The sequence below is a fragment of the Camelus dromedarius genome, chromosome 32, assembly GCF_036321535.1.
Source record: "Camelus dromedarius isolate mCamDro1 chromosome 32, mCamDro1.pat, whole genome shotgun sequence".
Taxonomy (NCBI): Eukaryota; Metazoa; Chordata; class Mammalia; order Artiodactyla; family Camelidae; genus Camelus; species Camelus dromedarius.
Genome location: NC_087467.1, coordinates 22,508,373 through 22,528,272, shown reverse-complemented (window position 1 = coordinate 22,528,272; position 19,900 = coordinate 22,508,373). Strand labels below are relative to the sequence as shown.

Sequence of the window (19,900 nt, the reverse complement as noted above, 5' to 3'; positions counted from 1 at the left end):
CTGTGAAAAGAGGATTTTGACTGCAAGTAGCTGCAACAAACAAGGGGCAGCGGTGCGGTTCCCGTGAGCCACAGCGCGCTCTGCTGAGCCGTGCTGGCCGTGTGCTTAACACGTGTTCTCAGCTCCTGGAATCTTAAGGTGTACTAGACATCTCATTTTCCTTTGCATAGCTTTCATCTCACGTGGCAGAGACTGTTGGTAAAGTAGGAACAATGTCTGCCATTAAAAGGTGCAAGGATAAAACCAGCTTGGATCTGAAGAGGGTGACCAGAGTAGTGTCTGGCACATGAAGGTTAACTGTGTCATTATTATCATCATTACCACCATTATTATTCTACGGTATAATCCACACATTTTTCCATCCACTGCTCTTCCCAGCCAGATTTTGGAGGAGCTCAAAAATTTCCCCTCTAATGTGAAGCCCCGTCCTCCAGCTCAGTCTGTCTCCCAGGGGGTCCCTGTAGATCAGATGTACAGGTGTTTCTTGCTTTTAGTTGCACAGAAGGTTGGCCCGCCCACCCCACCCCACCCCCGAGGTCCCAGGGCACTGCTTCCTGTGCAGGTGTGTACTTCCCAGGAGCAGGAAGGGCCATCGCCCGTCTTCGGTCTGGGCATTGTAGATCCTGTTAGTGAGGAAACCAGCCTGCTTGGCACATTACACGCAACTCCACCCTTGTGACCATAGACAGGGAGAGCGAGCCTTGAGTCCAGGACTGTATTTTATGGAGGCGGGATTTTACACAGCGCTGTCCTTTTAGACGTCCAGGCAGTTCAGAGCCGGGCTGCTTTAGGTGACTGCGTGGCGGCGCACGGCCTCAGCCCCGCTGTTTCTGGCTTGCAGAACAACCTGCTGATGCTGGCCATCCTAGCCTTCGAGGTCACCGTCTACCGCCATCAGGAGTACTACCGGGGCCGGAACAACCTCACCGCCCCTGTGTCTAAGACCATCTTCCACGACGTCACCAGACACCACCTGGACGATGGGCTGGTCAGCTGTGCCAAGTATTTTATCAACTACTTCTTCTACAAGTTTGGGCTGGAGGTGGGTTTCCTTGCTCACCTGTTTTCTTTCTCTTTTCGGTGAAAATTCTAGTAGCTGCTTTGCAGGGCTGGGTCGGGGACAGACCCTGGGGCTTCCTTGCATATCTCCACACCCTGATCTCTGTCTCCTCGGGCCCAGGGAGGAGGCTCCACCAAAGGGTTGGCCTGGCCTGGGTTGAATCTTTCCAGGACCAGGTGCCGGTTCCCCTGCTCTGCGGTGTGAGGTTGGCCCCTGGACCTCTGGTCTTACAAACGCCCAAGTGGCCGTTTTGCGCATTCTGAATGTGGGGCCTCGGCCGGCCGTTCTGACCTGATGTGGTGGTGGGCCTGTCCCTGGGGAGTGTATTTGGAACAGGGATGCTTCAGGAGAGCTCACAGCCGCCATCCTCTCCGCCACTCAACGTGGGTCTTAGTCACCGTGACCTGGTCAGTCTTCCCGGTGGAAGCCCTGTGTCCAGCCCTCTGTCTTAGTGGCGAAGACGCCCCCAAAGAGGCAGAGCAGGCAAACAGCGGGAGCGCAGGTCCCCCGCCCACTCAGGGCGCACCCCTGACCCCACTCCCCTTCCCTGTAAACCCGACTCTCTGCCTCTTTTCATCCTCACACAGACCTGTTTCCTCATGTCAGTTAACGTGATCGGTCAGCGGATGGATTTCTACGCCATGATTCATGCCTGCTGGCTGATCGCCGTCTTGTACCGACGCCGAAGGAAGGCCATCGCAGAGATCTGGCCCAAGTACTGCTGCTTCCTGGCCTGCATCATCACCTTCCAGTACTTTGTGTGCATCGGCATCCCGCCCGCGCCCTGCCGGGGTGAGCGGTGCCGCGGGAGGGGGTGGGGGAAGGGGGCGCCCCTGTGAATGGGGGCACGGGCCCTGACCTCTCCCCCCGCCCTCCAGATTACCCCTGGAGGTTCAAGGGCGCCAGCTTCAACGACAACATCGTCAAGTGGCTGTACTTCCCAGACTTCATCGTGCGGCCCAACCCCGTGTTCCTCGTCTGTAAGTGCGTGTCCTGGGAGGTCTTTGGTTACAGGTGCAGTGCGGGTGGAGAGGACAGAGAAGGCCGGACGTCTGCGTCCTGGGCTTGTAAAGAGAGGAAGAGGAGAGAGACTGCTCAACGGCCCCTCCAGGCCTGGGGAGGGTACCTGCCCGCAGACGTTGTCGGGTGGCAGGTCGCAGAAGACCCATCTCAGCCCCTGATGCCTTCACCATCTGATGGGTGGACAGGGTCCTGGGACGGCCCCCCGAGCACTGGGCGCCTGCGGCCCCTCCCGCACCCCCGTGTGGGTGGCGGGGGCGGGGCCCTGCCTACAGCCCTCCTGATGCCCAGAGGGCGGGGAGGGGCTCATCCCCCACTGCTGTCTCGCCAGACGACTTCCTGCTGCTCCTGTGTGCCTCCCTGCAGCGGCAGACCTTCGAGGATGAGAACAAGGCCGCCGTGCGCGTCATGGCGGGGGACAACGTGGAGATCTGCGTGAGCCTGGACGCCGCTGCCTTCAGCCAGCACAACCCTGTCCCGGACTTCGTCCACTGCAGGTAGCCCTCCCCCGCCCCATTCTCTCCCAGTACACACACAGGAAACTGAGCGGCCTCGGGGCAGGACAGCACAGCCCTCTGGAAGCCGACTTCCCGATCAGCCTCCGTCCTCCCTGGACGCCCCTTGGCTGCTCCGGAGAGCAGCCAGCTGCCCCTTTACCCCAGGACAGACACAGGGTCACTCCCTGCCCCAGGTCCCCGAGGCCCCTCCCCAAAGCGTGCTGGCTTGGTGTCTCCCTGTCATTCTCTCAAGCTCAGCTTGCTGAGTTCTGAACCCAAAGCAGTCGGGCCAGAGGAGCAGAGGCCTGGGGCTCCTGGAGGTGGGATTAGCAGCTGCAGGCAAGGAGGGGAAACGCATGGAAACACACAGCGCGCTCACACACACGCGCGTGCACACAAACACACTCTCACTCAAATACGCCCTCGCCCAGTTTCATGCTGCACGCCTGGGGGTGGGAGTCCTGGGGCCGTCAGGTACCGCGCCTGCGCCGCGCCCCTCGCTCCACCCGTGCGGTGCTGGGATGCCAAGACGCAGCGTCTTAGTCGCTCTCCTTCGTGTGCGGATGAGTGTGGTGTATTTCATGACAAAACTCATGCAGACATGTTAAAATGTTGAGTATTTTACTTTAAAAACAGTGAAGCTCCAAAGTTCGCTTGCCTGACACTGGGCCTCTAAGGTACGACTGATTCCCCAGCGACGCTGGACAGCGTGGCACGTGTTTGGTGGAAGGATTCCTTATTAAGTCCCACAAAATGCCACGTCGTGTATCGAATATCTGGCCTGTTACTGGTTCTTCGGCACTTCTCCTCAAACCAGGAAAGAGAAAGAACCAAAGCGAAACCTCCGCATTCGCTCTGATTAAGCAAATGCAGGTGGGGCGCAGCCTGGAAGCATGGCTTCTGTCAGCCAATGTCCCAGGCCCGGGACCCCCAGCAGCTGCTTCTGCTGCAGCAGGTCACAGGCCCTTGTGGCGGCCTCACCTCCTGTCAGGAGGTCACAGTGGAGGGCCGGCCCCCACCACAGGGCCCTTAACTGGCCCCGGGCGGTGCGGAGGGAGTGTCGGTCAGAGCCTGGAGCTGTGTGTCTGCTGTCGGGGTGACTTCTCATCTGAAGGAGAGCTGGTCATCCCAGGTGGAACCTGTTTGTTGTCCTCTGCTCACTCCCAGTTCATGGGCAGGAATCCATTCTCTGCCGCCCTCTTGCTCTGGGAGGTGTCTGTGTCATGGAATTTCCTCGGCTGCATGAGCCTTTCTGGCTCCTTAGGAAGACAGAGAGGGCCTCTGAGTACTCGGTGGTAGGCAGAAAAGCTGGCTGCCTGTGGGAGGTTAGGCCTAAATTTGATGATGTTAAACACATGCACGGTGTTTTCCCGTGACCTGCCCGTCCGTCCCTGCCAGGGCGGGGCCTCCCGTAGACCAGGCAGCGTGTGGTGATGGGTGAACGCAGGGCTCACAGCTTCCAGGTGGAGGCAGGTGGACCGCGCAGCCCTGCTCCCTTCCCGGGCGAGACGCCCTGGCAGGCCCTGCGTGGTGGTGCGTGGGGCCGCCCCTCCACAGCCCGGTGTCGCTTCCAGGTCGTACCTGGATATGTCCAAGGTGGTCGTCTTCAGCTACCTGTTCTGGCTCGTGCTCACCGTTGTCTTCATCACCGGCACCACCAGGATCAGCGTCTTCTGCATGGGCTACCTGCTGGCCTGCTTCTACTTCCTGCTCTTCGGGGGCGACCTGCTGCTGAGGCCCATCAGGGTGATCCTGCGCTACTGGGACTGGCTGATCGCGTACAACGTCTTCGTGATCACCATGAAGAATATCCTGTCAGTAAGTGGCTCCCCTGGGGATCCCACGCGCGGTCCAGTGTAAGTCCGGAGATCCGTTCTGTGGTTGTTAAAAGCCCAGGGTGCATCGTGCTGCTCTCTTAAAAGCCCCAGATGAGATGCTCGCAGTTCAAACGACCATTTATTTTTCTTTGTTTTGCCATATTAAGTGGAATCCTTTGGGCTCATTTCCGTCCTCTCAAGGTCACACGACCGGAGGATACGTATTCGTAGGCATAAACTCTAGAATGTATTTTTTAATTTAAAATTCCATCCCCCTCCGAGGAACGATTTGTCATTCCTCCTGCCATGTGCGACAATGTGGCCCTTTTGTGAGTTGAATCAGTCGTGGAATTGCTTCAAAAATTATATCTATCAGGTTGGCTAAAAGCAACTCTCTTACCTAGAAAGAGCTGTGGAATGGAGTGTGGACCGCTCTGTGACTCTCTGGGCTGGGATGAGGAGGAACAGGAGAGTGAAGCAGGAATGTCATGAACCCATGAGACATGGGAGACACCGAGGAGGCGGCAGCTTTGCAGCTCCTCTGAGCCTCTGAGTGTCAGGACAGAAATCAGCCAGAACAGCGGAGGGTTGAGGCAGACCCCTCCCCTCTGCAGAGTGTGGCTGCTGCGACGTTAAACAGCCATGTTGCAGGGCACCACATGGCCCCTGACCTGGTAGACAAACTGCCCACGAGTCATCCCAAAGTCCCATGAAATCTTTCAGGCCACAAAGATACCTTTTCAGCTCCTTACTGTGTGAGCAGGTGAACAGCCTTCCCCGAGCTGAAGGAGTCACATAGCCCGAGCTCCCCTTCACCCAGCGCCTGCCGCCCGCAGGCTGTAGCTGCCGGTACATTAGATGAGCAGGTGCGTTAGAGGAGCAGCAAGCCGCGGCTTCCTGCTTCTACCCTTCCCGGGACTGAGAGATGAGCTCGCCTGGCAATTCCGCTGGAAAGCACTTGACTGTTTTTGTTTTTTTTTTTTTTTGGCACGTGTGTTGCTGTGTTCGGAGGTCTTGGGACACCAAATCTGCATGTAATCACTAGTATGTTATTTGAAGAATTTATTTTGTCTACAGTCCGTTAACATGTTAAGTTTCTAGTTGGTAGTAAAAAGTGATATTTTGCATTAGTTCAACCCCACTAGCATTTGTTTGCATGTGGGGGTGTCCTGAGAGTTGTAGGAGGAGACAGGACATGGGATTGCCCTTCATCCTAAAGCCAGTCCGCTGGGGAGCGATCTGTGGCTGGAGACTGATCCCCACAACTGTTCCTGAAAAGTGCGTGGCTACAAAGCTCACTCTCTCACTCATTGATTCGCTCACTCACTCACTCATTCGTAAGCCTGTGTTGCAGATCTGTGCTCCGCTGGGCACTGTTTTGTATCTTGAAGAACTGGAGTTGAGCAGTACTCAGGTTTTACCCTTGAGGAACTCACATTCCAAAGGAGAAAATAGACTTCCTTATAAATAACTTTAGTACAATCTGTTAAAGCTAATTATCACAACATTTCAGGAAAACAGCACGAAGCCAAATTCCTATTACCTTCTGTAGATAAGCTGGAAAGAGGCTTCCTGGAGGCGATGCCTTTTGAATCCATCAGAAACTTGAAAGACAGATTCAGTGATGTCCAGGGAGACAAGGCAGGGAGGATGTTCCCTGAGGAGGAGGCTGTTTTCCCCACCTTGGGATGTGGACTTAACCATGACCGGAAATCACTGACACGAGACGACAACATGCCAGTCGACAGAGACCTCCACTCAGAGAACTGGCTGGAAAAGAGCCAGCCTGGGGCGCACGCTATCTGCCTGTTCCGGGAACTAACGCGTGTGGTTATCTCCTGGCAAGCCCTGCAGGCTTACTGTGTCTGACTCGTGGGAAATAATAGAATGAAAAACACAGATACCTGTGCCAGAAGCCCAGTCCTGGGGTCTTCGCCCACCCGCCGGCCATGCACCGCAGAGCCGGGCTCGTTCCTGCGATGCTCTAAGAGTCCCGCTTTGGAAGGAGAGGTGCTTCCAGGTGCCCACAGCCTCACGCCGAGGGCTCGCCCTTTACTCGCTGGGTTTGATGCCCCCAGGAAATGATGTATCAGGTGCCCTGCCCCGCGGGGGCTGAACCAGGCAGCTCTTACCCCTTGTGAGCACTGAGACTCGGGAACCCCTGCATGTGCTGGGATCGCAGGGCAGCAGCCTTCTTCTCTGGCGCAGGGCTTCAGAGTGCGCCTCTCCCGTTTGCTTTTCAGATAGGCGCTTGCGGCTATATTGAGAAATTGGTTCAAAATAGCTGCTGGTTCATCCAAGCCTTCAGCCTGGCCTGCACAGTCAAGGGCTACCACATGCGTGAGTACGAGAAGCGAGTTTGGGGACGGGAGACAGAGAAGGCAGGGCAGCTGGTCCTTCGAATGTAAACACCGGCTCAAAGCGCAACTCCCAGTTCCGTCCACTGTCTAAGGCCGCTGTAGGCTGGTACTGCGCTGGGAGCCTGTTGTCTGTCCGTGGCAGGACGCGCTCCCTCCGGGCACTGGTCATCTTTATAGACTTCCGGTCCCCCTCCTCCCGCAGCAGGTCTGGGGGTCGTGTGTGGCCTGTGGCTACTCCCTGAACTTCCCTGAGTTACAGCAGGAAGGGTCACAGGTGCCCGTGAGTCCCCATGGTTGTGTTCCTGGCCATCAAAGTAGCTCCACTCCAGACCCTCCTCCCTGCCGGGAACTCAGAGACCCTCCAGCTCGGGGGGAGGACGGTTGGGAGGAACAGCAGAGTTTCTGGAGCTAGACTCCCCCCCTCGCCCACCCCAGGACAGAGAAGGGAGCCCCATTTCCTCCCCTCTGCCTCCTGCGCCAGGACCCTGGACAGCGCCACGCGGGTGGGCTGCTTGAACTTGGCGCTCTCCCAGCGCTGCCTTCTTGTGAAGAGTTGCTGGAGTCTGCTTTGACTTGGGGTCAGATGTGCTGTTGCCCCCTTTCCCAGTAGAGCGTAGCTGCCCTGCCTGGGGTGCAGCCCCTCCCCACAACGGACGTGTTTTTGGACCAGAGACTTCCTCTGGCCTTGGGATGTAGGCACTACTCCATAGCCTCCTCATTGAGGGGATAAGGGTCCCTTTCTCCCAAAGAGAGAGGAGTACTCAGGTGCCCTCCTGGGACAGCGGCCTCCTGCACCGTATGTCTCCAAGAGCTCACTTCGCGGTCAGCCTTCTGAATTGGCACTGGCCTTGGATTTGGAATGTGAGCCCTTGATGGTCAATAAATCCACTCACAAGGGAGTCGACGTGCCCTAGGGTGACTCTTAGGCCTGTGTGACCTCCCAAGTCTGATGTGCTGCAGACTTTATAAAATCACAAAGAAATGGATGCTCACTTAAATTTTTTTTCCTTTGCTCCAGCGGACGATGACTCCTCGTGTAAACTGCCCAGTGGGGAAGCAGGGATCATCTGGGACAGCATATGTTTTGCCTTCCTCCTGCTGCAGAGAAGAGTTTTCATGAGCTACTATTTCCTGCACGTCGTGGCGGACATAAAAGCCTCTCAGATCCTGGCATCAAGGTGGGTCAGGCCATGGGGTCAGCTGTTCTGTCTGGAAGGGATACTGCGCCATGCTTGGGGTCTGAGCTTGCTTGTAGAACCACGGGAAATTGAGAAATTCCTTCCAAGGAAGCTGATCCAGGGGGCTCTAGCCCAAGGCCTCCAGGGTCTAAAATAGAAGAAAAGTAAGTCAGTCTCGGGAGTGGAGTCGTGCCTGACGGGGGCTGGACACCCTGGAAGGTCAGGGGCTGGCTGGTGCCCTGCGCCCCTTCTGTCCAGCTCGCCCCTAGGGCAGCTCCTTCTGGCCTCTGGCAGAACAGGGACCTGGGCCACGTTGGTCTGGAGGCTGGTCCGTCTTCCCCCTCCTTGCCTCCACGTTAAGGAGAAACTCCTGGAAAGAGAGAAACACGGCCGTCTGGTGCTTTCAGGTGGTAGACAGAGGAGAGTGTTGCTCCAGCCTCTTCCCGTCGGCCTGTTCTCCTGTCTCTGCCCGACAACCTGACTTTTCTGTTCTCCAAGTCACTGGCACCGTTTGATTATTACCTTCTCCTTAGATTCTGCCCTTTTTCCATTTTCTGCCCCTAATCTGAGAGGGTTGGGGGAAGGACCGGGAAGAGAGCTAGGGATCGGAGAGGGTGTCGTTGAGAAGGGGCAGAGGCAGCGCGGGGTCCTGGAGAGCGTGCCCGGCTCAGACCCGGGCCTTGGCTGGGCCCTGTCGGACGGTGGGGCCCCGCAGCCTGGTGGACACTGGTCTGCATCGTGTGAGCTGCCCGTGTCTGTCACTCTGGTTTGCGGCTTAAACTAAAATATCTCTGTTTCACCATCAGTGTTCCTAGGGCCCAGGCCTTCTTCTGCCAGGATAAGCAGAATGTTAATTTCAGAGGTGCGTTTCAAGGGGGAAAATGCCCAGCCCTTGTTAACCGACTTGGAGCCAAACGAAAGAGACCCAGTCATGTAATCTGAAGACCTTGCTGCCCCTCGGTCCTCACGATGTAGACTCTGACTTCCTTGAGGGACAGTACTGGCCCAGGAATTTACCAGTATAGCTGTTTTTCTAGTGCCCAGGACATCATTTTCAGAGCAGAGCAGAAGCTCTCAAGCCGATAGTCACCTTATCTACCTGTATGTAGCAGCAGCCGGTACTTTTGCTGGTAAATGCATCTTTTTCTAAAATGCCTTTCTCTAAAATTCGGTCCTTAGAGCACCAGGATATAATAGTGAGCCAGGATCTTTTTCTCAAAGTTCTCACAAATATCCAGAAAACATATTCCTCGTGTTGTAGAAACGGGAGGCTTTGGTCCAGAGTACAGCTCATGCTTGTCAGAGAAAAGCCATGACTTCATCAGCATTGAACTCACAGCAGTTATTTCCCAAGAGTAAACATCATTCATCCATCTGTATGTTCGCTGCCTCCTCTGTTATGGGGGGGGAGGGGGTACTGCCCTCCCTCATAGAGCCTGCACGGGGCCGCTGTGCCCCGGATTCTGGCTCTAGCCGGTGGTGGTGCCGACCCCAGAGGGAGAGGGGTCTGCGAGCTCTCGCCAGGAGGGAGAATGGGCCACGACTGCGGGGTCCTGGGTCTCGTGAGCTTGTGACGTCAGCCTGCTGGAAGCCAGCGGGCAGCGGAGTGGATGGATCTGGAGATGTGGACAGACTTGAGTGTCATGTGACATGGACGGTGTTGGGGCAGGGCAGTGGCCGCAGCTGCCTGGGGAGAGTGTGAAGGTGAGAAGAGGACCCTGGGGCTTCACATGTAAGAGCTGGGCTGAGGGCAGGGCCGCGGAGAAGGCGGGAACTGAGCTGGAAAGAAGAGCGGGAACCCGGGAGAGCATGGGACCCGGGGGTGCTCTTCAGAGCGGATGGACGTTCAGGAGACAAGATACTCAAAGACAAGACTGAAGCCTGAGCACTGAAATCAGTGGCCTCGACAGGTGGGGTCGGAGCCAAATACCAGTGAGTGGAGATGGAAGGGAAAGGCTGGTGGACGGTGCCTGCAAGGGGTCCGGCCGCAGGGCCAGTGACGCGACGCTGTGCCTGGGAAACCGTGGGGCTTGCGTGGTTCTTTCTCTAAGATTAGCAAGATCGGAGCCTGTCGGCATGCTTACGGGCAGGATTCAGTCGTGGCGGGCAGGTCGAGGTGCGGGGAGGGATAAAGGACAGGCAGGGGGTGGGGTCCCTCAGGCAGGCCGTGGACAGCGGAGTGTCACCTCCTCCATGTCACTGTCACCTCAGGAAAGGGCATCACCCCGTGACTGTGTTCCTTTTGGAAAGTGGGAAGCTGCGTCATGTCCCAGGAGTGAAAAGCCCTCAACAGAATATTCTAGATTTGAGGAAAGTGTAAGGAGTCTGAAGTAGCCACTTGAGAACAGCAGGAGAGTGTCCAGGGAGTGCGGGTGGGGGCTCGGGACCATCCGCCCAGAGCCCTGCATTTCTGTGCCCCTGACGCCAGCCCCTCACCGCCCAGCACGGGGCCGGCACCCCACTGGCTTCCTGCAGACTCGGGGTCTGCCAAGCGGAGGGGACAGGATGGCACTGGGGCAGAGTTGAGGATGGTGAGGGGCCGATGTGCTCCATTGGGACCTGACATTGACCGAACAGGAGGAACGGAAGGACAGAGGGAAGAGAAGCCCAGGGGCTGGACCGTGCACCCCACTGCACGTGCCGTGGGGATGCCCCAGCCCCTCCAGCCCTGTCCTGCTGATGGAGTGGAAAACGAACCTGAACTCACTCCTAAAAACGTCCCCTCCTGGCATGATGAGGACCACTTGCTGGGGGACAGGCTTGGAGAGCCCTTGAAAGTCTCAGAAAACACACACTGTTTTCCCTTTAATGGCCCCCAGCGGCGTGCGCAGCGCCCTCCCTCCCTCCCCCATCCCCCAGGAGGCTGCAGGCTGTGCCCTGTCCATCCCCTGGGAAGGGGCTTCTAGACTGGGCTGCGTGACGCCCACTCCAGCCCAGAGGCTCCAGCCAGCTGCCCCAGAAGAAATCTTTCCTAACCCTTCGTAACCGTTTTCGGGGAAGGTGGGTAACAATGATAAAAGTATTCATTTATTCTGTGTTTCTGAATTTCCTTTAGAGGGGCTGAACTTTTCCAGGCCACGATCGTAAAGGCTGTAAAGGCAAGAATCGAGGAAGAGAAAAGGTCAATGGACCAGCTGAAGAGGCAGTAAGGATGCTTTCATGTTATTGTGGGTTTGCCTGGTCCCCTCCCTCCAGATCTCAGCTCCCAGGGCGCCCCGCCCCCTGAAGAACCCGTCTGTCCGTGTAACTTTCACTCCTGCCCAGGCGTTTGCCCTGCGAGGGGCATTGGCTCCTGGCCTGGACTGAAGTGTAACGGTTTAAAGGACAGAGAGGGGGAGGGGAGGGGATTCGCCGTGGCCGAGACCAGTGTCAGGTCTGAGTTCACTCTTAGCTCTGGAGCCCGGAGCAGGTCTCTGGAATTCTCTGAATCCCAGTGTCCTGTGTTCAGCTAGGGCTCACAGTTCCATTTGGGTATTTGTAAAGAGTAAATGAGTTAGTGAGCGAGGCAGGGCCTGTCCCAGTGACACTCACTTGGGGGAATGTCCATTAGCTCTGTGGGCTAAGGGAACAAACGCAGAGTCCTCTCTTTGCAAGGCTCTTTAGAGATAAAATGATCCAGTCTGTTTGGGAAGAAATCGATGACCTCTATTCTGTATGACTTAAAATCCAAAACTGAAAAAGAAAAACCAAAAACCCACACAATCCGTAACCAGCTAGATGCAGCACTAGAAACGCGCCTGCTGCTTCCCCGTGTCCAGGTGAAGGCCTCCGCGCACGCCGCTCTGGGCAAGCCAAGAAATGGACTCCACCCCGGAGAGCTGAGAGTTCTTTCTTTCTTTTTTTTTTTTTTAATTAGCCCACTGAAAATAATTATTTTCTTAGAGTGAACTTTCTAGCAGTAAGTGGAACTTCTGAAGATTGGGAGCACCTCATGGGTGTGGGGGTGGGTTGAAGAGCTGATGGCCATAGAATTCAAAAGTGAGCTGCTTTCTCCAAGAAAGCGGAGGCACCGTCAGCCCCCGGGAGCTCCCTGAGTTTGCTAAGACAGCTTCATTCTACCCGAGCTCGTTCCCCAGCTCCTTCCCTGTGCAGGAGCATTTGCCAGTGTGCACTGCCCTACCCCGTGCCTATCAGCACAGAGCTATGAGCCGTATAAACGTATGTGATGAAAATGCAATATGGTGTAACTGTTGCTAGTGCTGTTCCCGGCTGCAGAAGTAACAGATTTGGACCCGCATTTGGAATGTGTTCCTAATTTCCCACAAGTGAGGCCCGTTGCCACCATTTACTTCACTGGATTTCCCTGTTTGTTTGAGAATGCGTCCTCTCAAATGAGAGGTCAGAATAACAAAGAATGAAGGCGATGATCATTGCAGAAGGCGGGCTGAAAAATGTCGTTGAAGCTGCACAAAGCAGAAATGCCACTTAAGTCAGTTTAAAAACTTGAGCATTATATCCAGAATTTTAAGAAACTAAATTAAGAATGAAACATTTCAAGGGGGCAGGTCTGGGAGGTCAAGTCCAGCGTTGCGGTTTCTGAGTAGACAGAAACCTGCAATCGTGCATTTTTCCAGATCCAGTAAGAGATTCGATTTGACATAGAGAAGTCACAAGACCTGATAAAATACTCTTGAACATCTGAGGAGCAACTTGCTGTTTGCAAAACAATTCTCACTCACGTGCATCTTTTCACTCGATCTTCACAACAGCTTTGTGAGGTAGATAGTTAGTGCAAAACCTGGGGGAATAAAGGATTTACATCTCATAACGTGCTGTGTGCAGAATGGCTTGGGTACAAGGTGTAGGTGGACGTAAAATGTTGCACATCCAACCTAAGCATAATCACTGTTGATCGCATTATTAAGCTGGCGTCTACGCAGTGCAGATAGCATGGACATAAGGACGCAGGGAGACACTTGTTGCTAACGAGTAACTGTCCACAAGTCCCAGGCGCTGGCAGCCTTGCCTGCGGTTCTAGCTGCTTGCGTGGAAGCGTGTGGGTGACCACGGGTGTTCTCGGCTTTCTGCTGCTGTTCTGTTGTGCAGGATGGATCGCATCAAGGCCAGGCAGCAGAAGTACAAAAAGGGTAAGGAGAGGATGCTGAGCTTGACCCAGGAGCCAGGGGACGGCCAGGATGTGCAGAAACTCTCTGAAGAGGACGACGAAAGTATGTGGAGGCTCTTCCTTCTTCCTCGCGTGCTTGGCGTTGAGTCTTAGCGGGGCACTGGGCAGGGCTGTCAGATGGCGTTGCTGTTTGTTCTGCCAATTTTATCAATGTGTCTCTTTAGCTCAGCAAGTTTTACGTTCCCCATGGTGAACGGGATGCATTTATTTCGTGAAGCACATGTTTGATGAATCCATGACTTCACGAGCATCTCGCCTTCAGCAGGATGACTTTAGTCAGCAGACAGCCTGTTTCCGTTTCACAGCCGTGTGCTGCTGAAGACGACGCGCGTGACTTCACTGCGTGTGTGCCTTTAGGGAAGGTGTTTAAGACGGTTGGTTTCTGTGAATGTTACACGGAAAAGAAATACATAGGCATCTGAATAATAGTAGTTAAAACAACATTCTATTATGGTCTGTTCCAGTGAAACTTAAGATGAAATACAGATTTATTATGTCGAATTATAGATTTGTTATATCCAATTAAGTTTAAAGGTCTTTTTAAAGTTATTTGCGTGCTTTCCTACTTGAAGGGGATAGAGAAATAATGTGCAGTATTTCCCTGGTACGTGATGTCTGTTCATTGACATTAAATTTATATTTTCCCAGCCGTGCATTAAAATAATCACAAGAAAAATCTCCAGTTACTGCAATGTATGCATATTAACCAATTATTTGCCACTAAATTGTTCTGTAATATGTGGGTGATGCTTCTTTTCTGCTAGTTCCATGGAAATTTCAAGGTGAGATGCATTTTTGACAGATAAGCCCTCTTTATTGTATTTCTTTATACGCCCTCAGCTACTGAGGAGGAAGTGAAAATGTGGCATAATGTCCTTAGAATCCTTCATACTTGCCTCGTGAAACTGACCACGCTCCGCGGGAACGCTTCAGAGTCCGTGTAGTTTCCTGACCTCTGATGTATTTTCGCAGCTTGTCTAGAGCTTGACAATTTGAGTTGTTAAAAGAGTGGTTTTCAAAGTTTGTTTTCTCACTTTATACGAATTAATATTTGGACATATTTTATTTTAGGAGAAGCAGACAAACAGAAAACCAAGGGCAAAAAAAAGCAGTGGTGGCGGCCTTGGGTTGACCATGCTTCCAGTAGGTTTTCTTGATCCTCTTACAATTTCGTCAATTCTAACCCTTATATCCTTGACCAGAATTCAGGCGTCCCCGTGACCTGTGTGTCCCATGCATGGTTTGAGCCTTGTGACTTGATAGGGGGTCAGAGCGTAGGAAAAGTGTGATCCCTGTGGGTGTCTGAGCCCGACAGCGGAGTCTGGTGGAGCCACCAGCGGATCGTCGCGCCACCTGGAGAAAGCCCCCGGCAGCATCCATGGGCTCAGAGAGGGGAGAGGAGCTGACTTCTCTGTTACCTAGTGCTGAGGTCTAGGGCTCCGTGACATGTGCTTGTTCCGTGGCTGAAAGCCCAGATGAAAAACGAGCCTCAGCTCCGCCCGGGGCTCTGACGTCAGAGCATCACTGTGTTCGAGGTGCCTGTGACCCTCTTTGTGAGGCACTGGGCGTGGTGCCAACGAGCCTCCCCTCCCCTCGTTCCCAGAGCTTTAGTTTCACTTGCATGTAACATTTCTTGGCAAGGTGTTAACCTTAAGGATGAGGATGCCTTCAAACGCATTGACTTTCTCACTGCCTCCTCCTCAGTTTCAAGAAAGCTGTAAAACTATACTCCAGATCTGATGCCCCACGTGGGGCAGGGCCTCGCAGGTCCCCGCAGCTCAGCCATGACCAGTTCAGAGCAAAGTCCAAAGACAGCTCTGGAAAAGCAGAGCGCGATAGCCACGTGGAAGTCGTGCACCCTCCTCCATCGCAGGAAAAGACGGAGGAGGTGCGGAACTCGGGGGTGTCCTTGTTCTGCTTAGCAAAGGAGAGCCCGCTGTCTGTTGCAATGCTGCTGCCATGGGGTGATGCACTCCAGTCTGGCCTGTCACCCAAGAAATTGTTTTCTAAAACCAGCAAGCCAGTTTCAGGAACTTGCTCATCAAAATTTGCTCAGTGTGCCTGGATGTCATCAAGTTCAATCCCAAATACTGAATTTTAGCATTACGGCATTAAAAAAAATCCATGCATTATAAAGAGTTGCATTTCATCCGCTGCTCAAGTCAAAAGATCAGGATTCAATTGGACGTTCTGTCTGGCTCTGATTGCCACCCGCCGGCGTGCTGGCCGGGCCACGGTCTCCTAGTGCAACACCACGTGTCTGTTCCTATCAAGTCACAAGGAAACTGTGCCCATCCTTCTGTTTTTAAAGGGCCCTTTGCCGGTTTAGAGAGACCTGTCCATTGTGAGATGGGGTCATAGTGAATGACTTGTCCGTTCCCCCGGTGTAAATCCCCACCTCAGTCTTGGTGGTTCTCTCCTTTTCTCAGCTGAACGTTGCATCTTGGAAGGAACTGGTTATGGTCTTTGATTGTCCCCTTACAAGTTGGTTATCCTTGAAAGAACTTCCCGTGAAGGTTACTGACTGTAGATTTCCCGATCATTTCACCCTCATTATGTCAGGTTCTGGAAGCCTGGTGGTGAGCTCCACGTGCCTGGTTACAGCACCTCCCGGTGCAATAATGCAGGGATGTGTGTGATGCATAGTTTGGAATCAGAGTCTCACCGTGGCATTAAATTTTTCCTACAAAACATTATTTTGACAAGCTGGTAAGGAAAGGAGAGGAACTGATCTGTGATTTATTTTGTAGACTGACGAGTTCCAAACCTTGTCTTTAGATCCGGAAGCCCTTGGTTGAAAGCCCTTTCTCTGACCCCTTGTGTCACGGGGTCTAACAGAGGTGTTTGTCAGAGGTGCCGAGCATAAGAGCGAGTAGCTGGCACACCCGTGCGTAAGCCTGCTGACGACGCGATGGCGTCGCTGCTCTGTCCCTGTTGCTGGTGAGCACTCGCGATCTGAATGTGGCCTGCAGGTGGCAGGCCCCCCCTCTTCCACATCTGTGTGCACACAGACGATCGCATTATTGCTGTTCAATCGTACCTTCCATCACTTCAGTACCACCTAACTCAGTGCCCCATCACTTCGCTGTCAAATAGCTGAGCTAAAGGGCTGAGTTTCTGGGATGCAGGTGGTGGGATCTGAAGAGCCACGTTCCCGCTCAGCGTCAGTGTCGGCTTCCTGTGGATGGACGCCGGCTGGTCCTTGTCACAAACATGCATGTAAGAGCTTCTCTCTTTGTGATGAGCAGAGGGAACTTCAGAAAATACTCTCCATTCATGTCCTAGTTTCATTTCAACCATTTTTTACAAAGGACTAGGAAACCTTATTTTAAACATTTCCTTCTTTTTTTTTAATACATTAATTCCATGTGTCATATACAAATTGGCAGCATCTTTTAAATGATAAAATCAACATATGACTGCTCGTGATGAAAACTGCCTGAACTCAGTGTCCACGTGAAAAAAAAGTTAGAGAAGGTATGATTGAATACACTTGTTGATTGAAGAGCCTATAATGAGGGTAAAATGTTCAACCCGGGAAATCTCCATTTTTACCAAATGACCACGTGCCCTGAAGTCTGCGTGACTTCCCTGCAGATCTCTGAGCTTATCCGAAACGTCACTTAAAAGGCCGTCCTCACCGCCAGACGTCGTGCTGTGGCTTTGGTTGGCTCCTGCTTTCTCTTACGTTGTACTGCACCTGTTTCCTCCGGCCTGGACCCAGCCCTCTGGCCGGGTTCTTCAAAAGACGAGTAACAAATGACAGGGCTTCTGTTCAAGGATATAAGGCCCAATTCATTCGCTCTGCATCTTCACGGACGGAGGCTTCAGATACATCTGAAGTCATGTGCAAAATGTTTTCCCTTTTGACCGTGTTTAGTGATATTCAGGCAACTGATTTTACACAAGCCAGGGTTCCCCGTTACCTTACAATGGATGAGTCCCCAAAATAACTAAAGACCTCAGGTCGGGTCCTCCAAAAGCCCCCCCGCATTTGGAAGTGCGGATGTAACTTGAACCCGGGAATACGTTTTCCTGCAGTGATGGTAGCATCGCAGAAGACACGCTGGGTCCCTTTTCTCTGATCAGCCTAAATAGTGATCAAGCTGAGAAAGATTCGATGCTCGAGTTTCTTCAGATCTCGGGGATCTTCAGCTTTCTCTGCTCCCAGTGCAGTATGTCCTCGCAGGGAAAATGTGGGAGAGGCCAGGACGACCCGCACGCTTTGTGCTTTGTGTCTGACAGTCAGTGCTGTCTCCTCAAACGTCGGGAAGCCTGGGGACCTTGCTCTCGGCTGACCAGAGCCTCCCAGCGTAAACTGTGTGGACCACGTCCACTGTGCCTGTCCCGTCCTGCGGGTAGAAGCGGCCAGAGTATGGTGGTGGTGTTTTTGCGGTGGTCTCTCTGTTTTTGATGCCCCCCCCGCCCATCTCCTTCTCATGACAACCTGTGATTTTTCAAACAGATCTCTTCGCAGTGTCTTGTCATCCAAGCCTCCCCAGTAGACAGTGAGGTGGAAGGCTGGGGACGCTGACTCTCAGCCCTGAGCCGTCCCGCCTGGCTGTACTCCAGCCCTTTGGACCCTCAGACGGCACCAGAGTCACTTCTTTGCTTTGGCTTTGTCTGAAGGACCCAAATTGCGGAATCGTGACCCGATAAGACTTTTCCGTTATTTTGGCCATCTCGGTCACAGAGTCAGCTGCTGCAGAGTGGATCTGATGCATCTGTGACAAATTGACAAAAGGAGGAAGAAATGCTGGCTGAACCCAGCACTGGCCAGCTCCCCCCCCGCCCCCCCCCCCCCCGAGGCAGAGACCAGGCCTGGGCTGCGCGGCCCCGTCCCGCCAGTCCCTCGTGGCACAGCCGGAGCGAGCCCCTTCACCTCCTGCCTCCTCCTCCTGTCTCTTCCTGTGGTCCTTTGATGAATAATCTGTGTGTCTTTGGGGGAGGGAGGGCATATCGTTAAGGTAATAAGCCCCCAGCTGTCTTCTGTCTCTTCCAAGAAGTAAGTAAATATTTTGTTTTGCTTAGTGGTCAGGAGTGGAGATTATTATTTGTTTGAAACGGATAGTGAAGAGGAGGAGGAGGAGGAGCTGAAGAGAGAAGAGGAGGAGCCTCCCAGAAGGTCCGCTTTCCAGGTAACCGTGGCGACGCGGAGATCACGGCCTTTCCCCCGGAGAGTGCTTCTTCCCGACAGACGCGGTTGCCGGCCTGGGCGCCTTCTGCCCGGCTCGTGTGTTGTGTCTCCCAGAGGCTTGTCAGTCCCTTCTGAGACCGCGCGTCCCCCGGGCCTGTCCCCTGCTTGCTCTCACATTGCCGTCTCAGCCGGAGGACTTCCTGCAGGAGGGTGTCCAGCCCGGACCACATTCATGCGCGTCACCGGGTGTTCTGATGCTCTAAACAAACACAGGGCTTCCTCGGGGGGCCTCTGTTTTGCTTTGGGCTGCTTGAGCGGACTTAGAGTTCCATCTGTGAGGCAGATGACCATGAAAGGAAAATACCTGCTTTTGTTTAGAAAACCAGTGGTCGCTCGATGTTGCCTCCGATTTTGCAAATCAGTTGTTTGTATTTGCTAAAGATTTAATAAGTGGTTAGAAGTCATGAAAACATCCAGCACCGTTCTGAGACTCTCGGCGTAACTGCCTCTTTTTCAGAACCTGCTCTGTGTCGTTCTCAGTGACAGAGCCCAGCAGCCCAGTGTCCCGTGTGCCCAGAGGCTGGACCGTCAGTGCTTGTGCAAGCGCTGATTCGTCAGCAGAGTTACACACGTGGGGAACACTTGATGTAGATCCCTTTTACAAAGGGACACGTAGGGGACTGTTAAGGTCCCATTAGTGACTGCACAGGGCACACGGCAGGGCATCCGCCAAGACATGTGATGTGTGTATGGAAAGGCCGTTGTCAGTGTGCTGGCCGGGTCTGCTCCAGCCGGTGGGAGCCACCCTCCCCTGTCTTCCCAGTGAGGCCAGAGGGCCAGGTTGCCCCCGGGGACACCTTGCTCTGACGCTTGTCCCTGGCCCCGTGTCTGTCTCCACGTCTGTGTGCACGTGTGCAGCTGACTTGTCGAACACTAATGACTAAACTTGTTTATTTTGATTCCAATGGGTTTTCTTCTCATCATCCCTCATCACGCAGCCAAGGAGAGGCCGGCGCTGCCTGGACCGTTTTTTACAGGTTGCGTGAACGATGGACGGCTCTCTTCACTCTCCGCCGACGAGCAGAGCCGTTTATTCCAAATTCACCAGCAGCCATTTTAACCTGGTCGCTGATGACTGTAGACAAACTCATAGTGACATCAGTGTATTAAATGATCCGTTTCTGGTTTTCTTCAACTAATGACTCTTGCTTTGTCCTTCTTTGTAGAGAGCTATTGGGAAGTTTGCGTCAGCCATTTTAGCCTTGCCCAAGTCTGTCATTAAACTTCCCAAAACTATTCTGCAGTACTTAATCAGAGCTGCAAAGGTATTTGCTGTTTTACTGATTGGCGTGTGGCCCTCCGCTCCGTAGACTAGACAAGCAGAGCCCTGTTCCCGCCATCTGCCTTTTCCCTGTTCTATAGATCGGATGATGAAAGAATGACACAAATTTAAAATATTAGGCGAACTTTTCCAAAAACTCTTTTGAGAAGCCAAATTTCTTATTCTCGCTGGTTCTCGCTTTCCAGTTGACATCAGAGCCTGTCGAAAAATAGAGAGAGAAAACGCAGATGCATGTCTCATTTCTGTCCGTGTCGTGGCCACACCTCCCGTTACAGGGGTCACATCTGGTTGCATGTGTCAGAGGTGACGTGTCAGAGACGGTCGTTTTTCTCAGAAAGCTGGTAACAGTCCAGATCCGCAAGAG

The 19,900-nt window shown here is 53.6% G+C and overlaps 1 protein-coding gene across 7 annotated transcripts in view; it reads left to right on the top strand.

Moving 5' to 3' along the window:
• The window catches only part of PIEZO2 (piezo type mechanosensitive ion channel component 2), a 281,019-nt gene that overhangs the window by 219,970 nt on the left and 41,149 nt on the right, over positions 1–19,900 (top strand). For 6 of the 7 annotated variants that reach the window (XM_031439202.2, XM_031439201.2, XM_064481622.1 and 3 more), the window contains 11 exons: positions 842–1,042; positions 1,648–1,852; positions 1,939–2,040; positions 2,412–2,577; positions 4,152–4,395; positions 6,638–6,734; positions 7,773–7,932; positions 10,988–11,077; positions 12,979–13,100; positions 14,129–14,200; positions 18,089–18,195. In XM_031439202.2, the coding sequence (XP_031295062.2) occupies positions 842–1,042; positions 1,648–1,852; positions 1,939–2,040; positions 2,412–2,577; positions 4,152–4,395; positions 6,638–6,734; positions 7,773–7,932; positions 10,988–11,077; positions 12,979–13,100; positions 14,129–14,200; positions 18,089–18,195 (1,566 nt within the window). The remainder of the gene's footprint in view (positions 1–841; positions 1,043–1,647; positions 1,853–1,938; positions 2,041–2,411; positions 2,578–4,151; positions 4,396–6,637; positions 6,735–7,772; positions 7,933–10,987; positions 11,078–12,978; positions 13,101–14,128; positions 14,201–18,088; positions 18,196–19,900) is intronic. The other variant, XM_031439203.2, reaches the window with a different exon arrangement.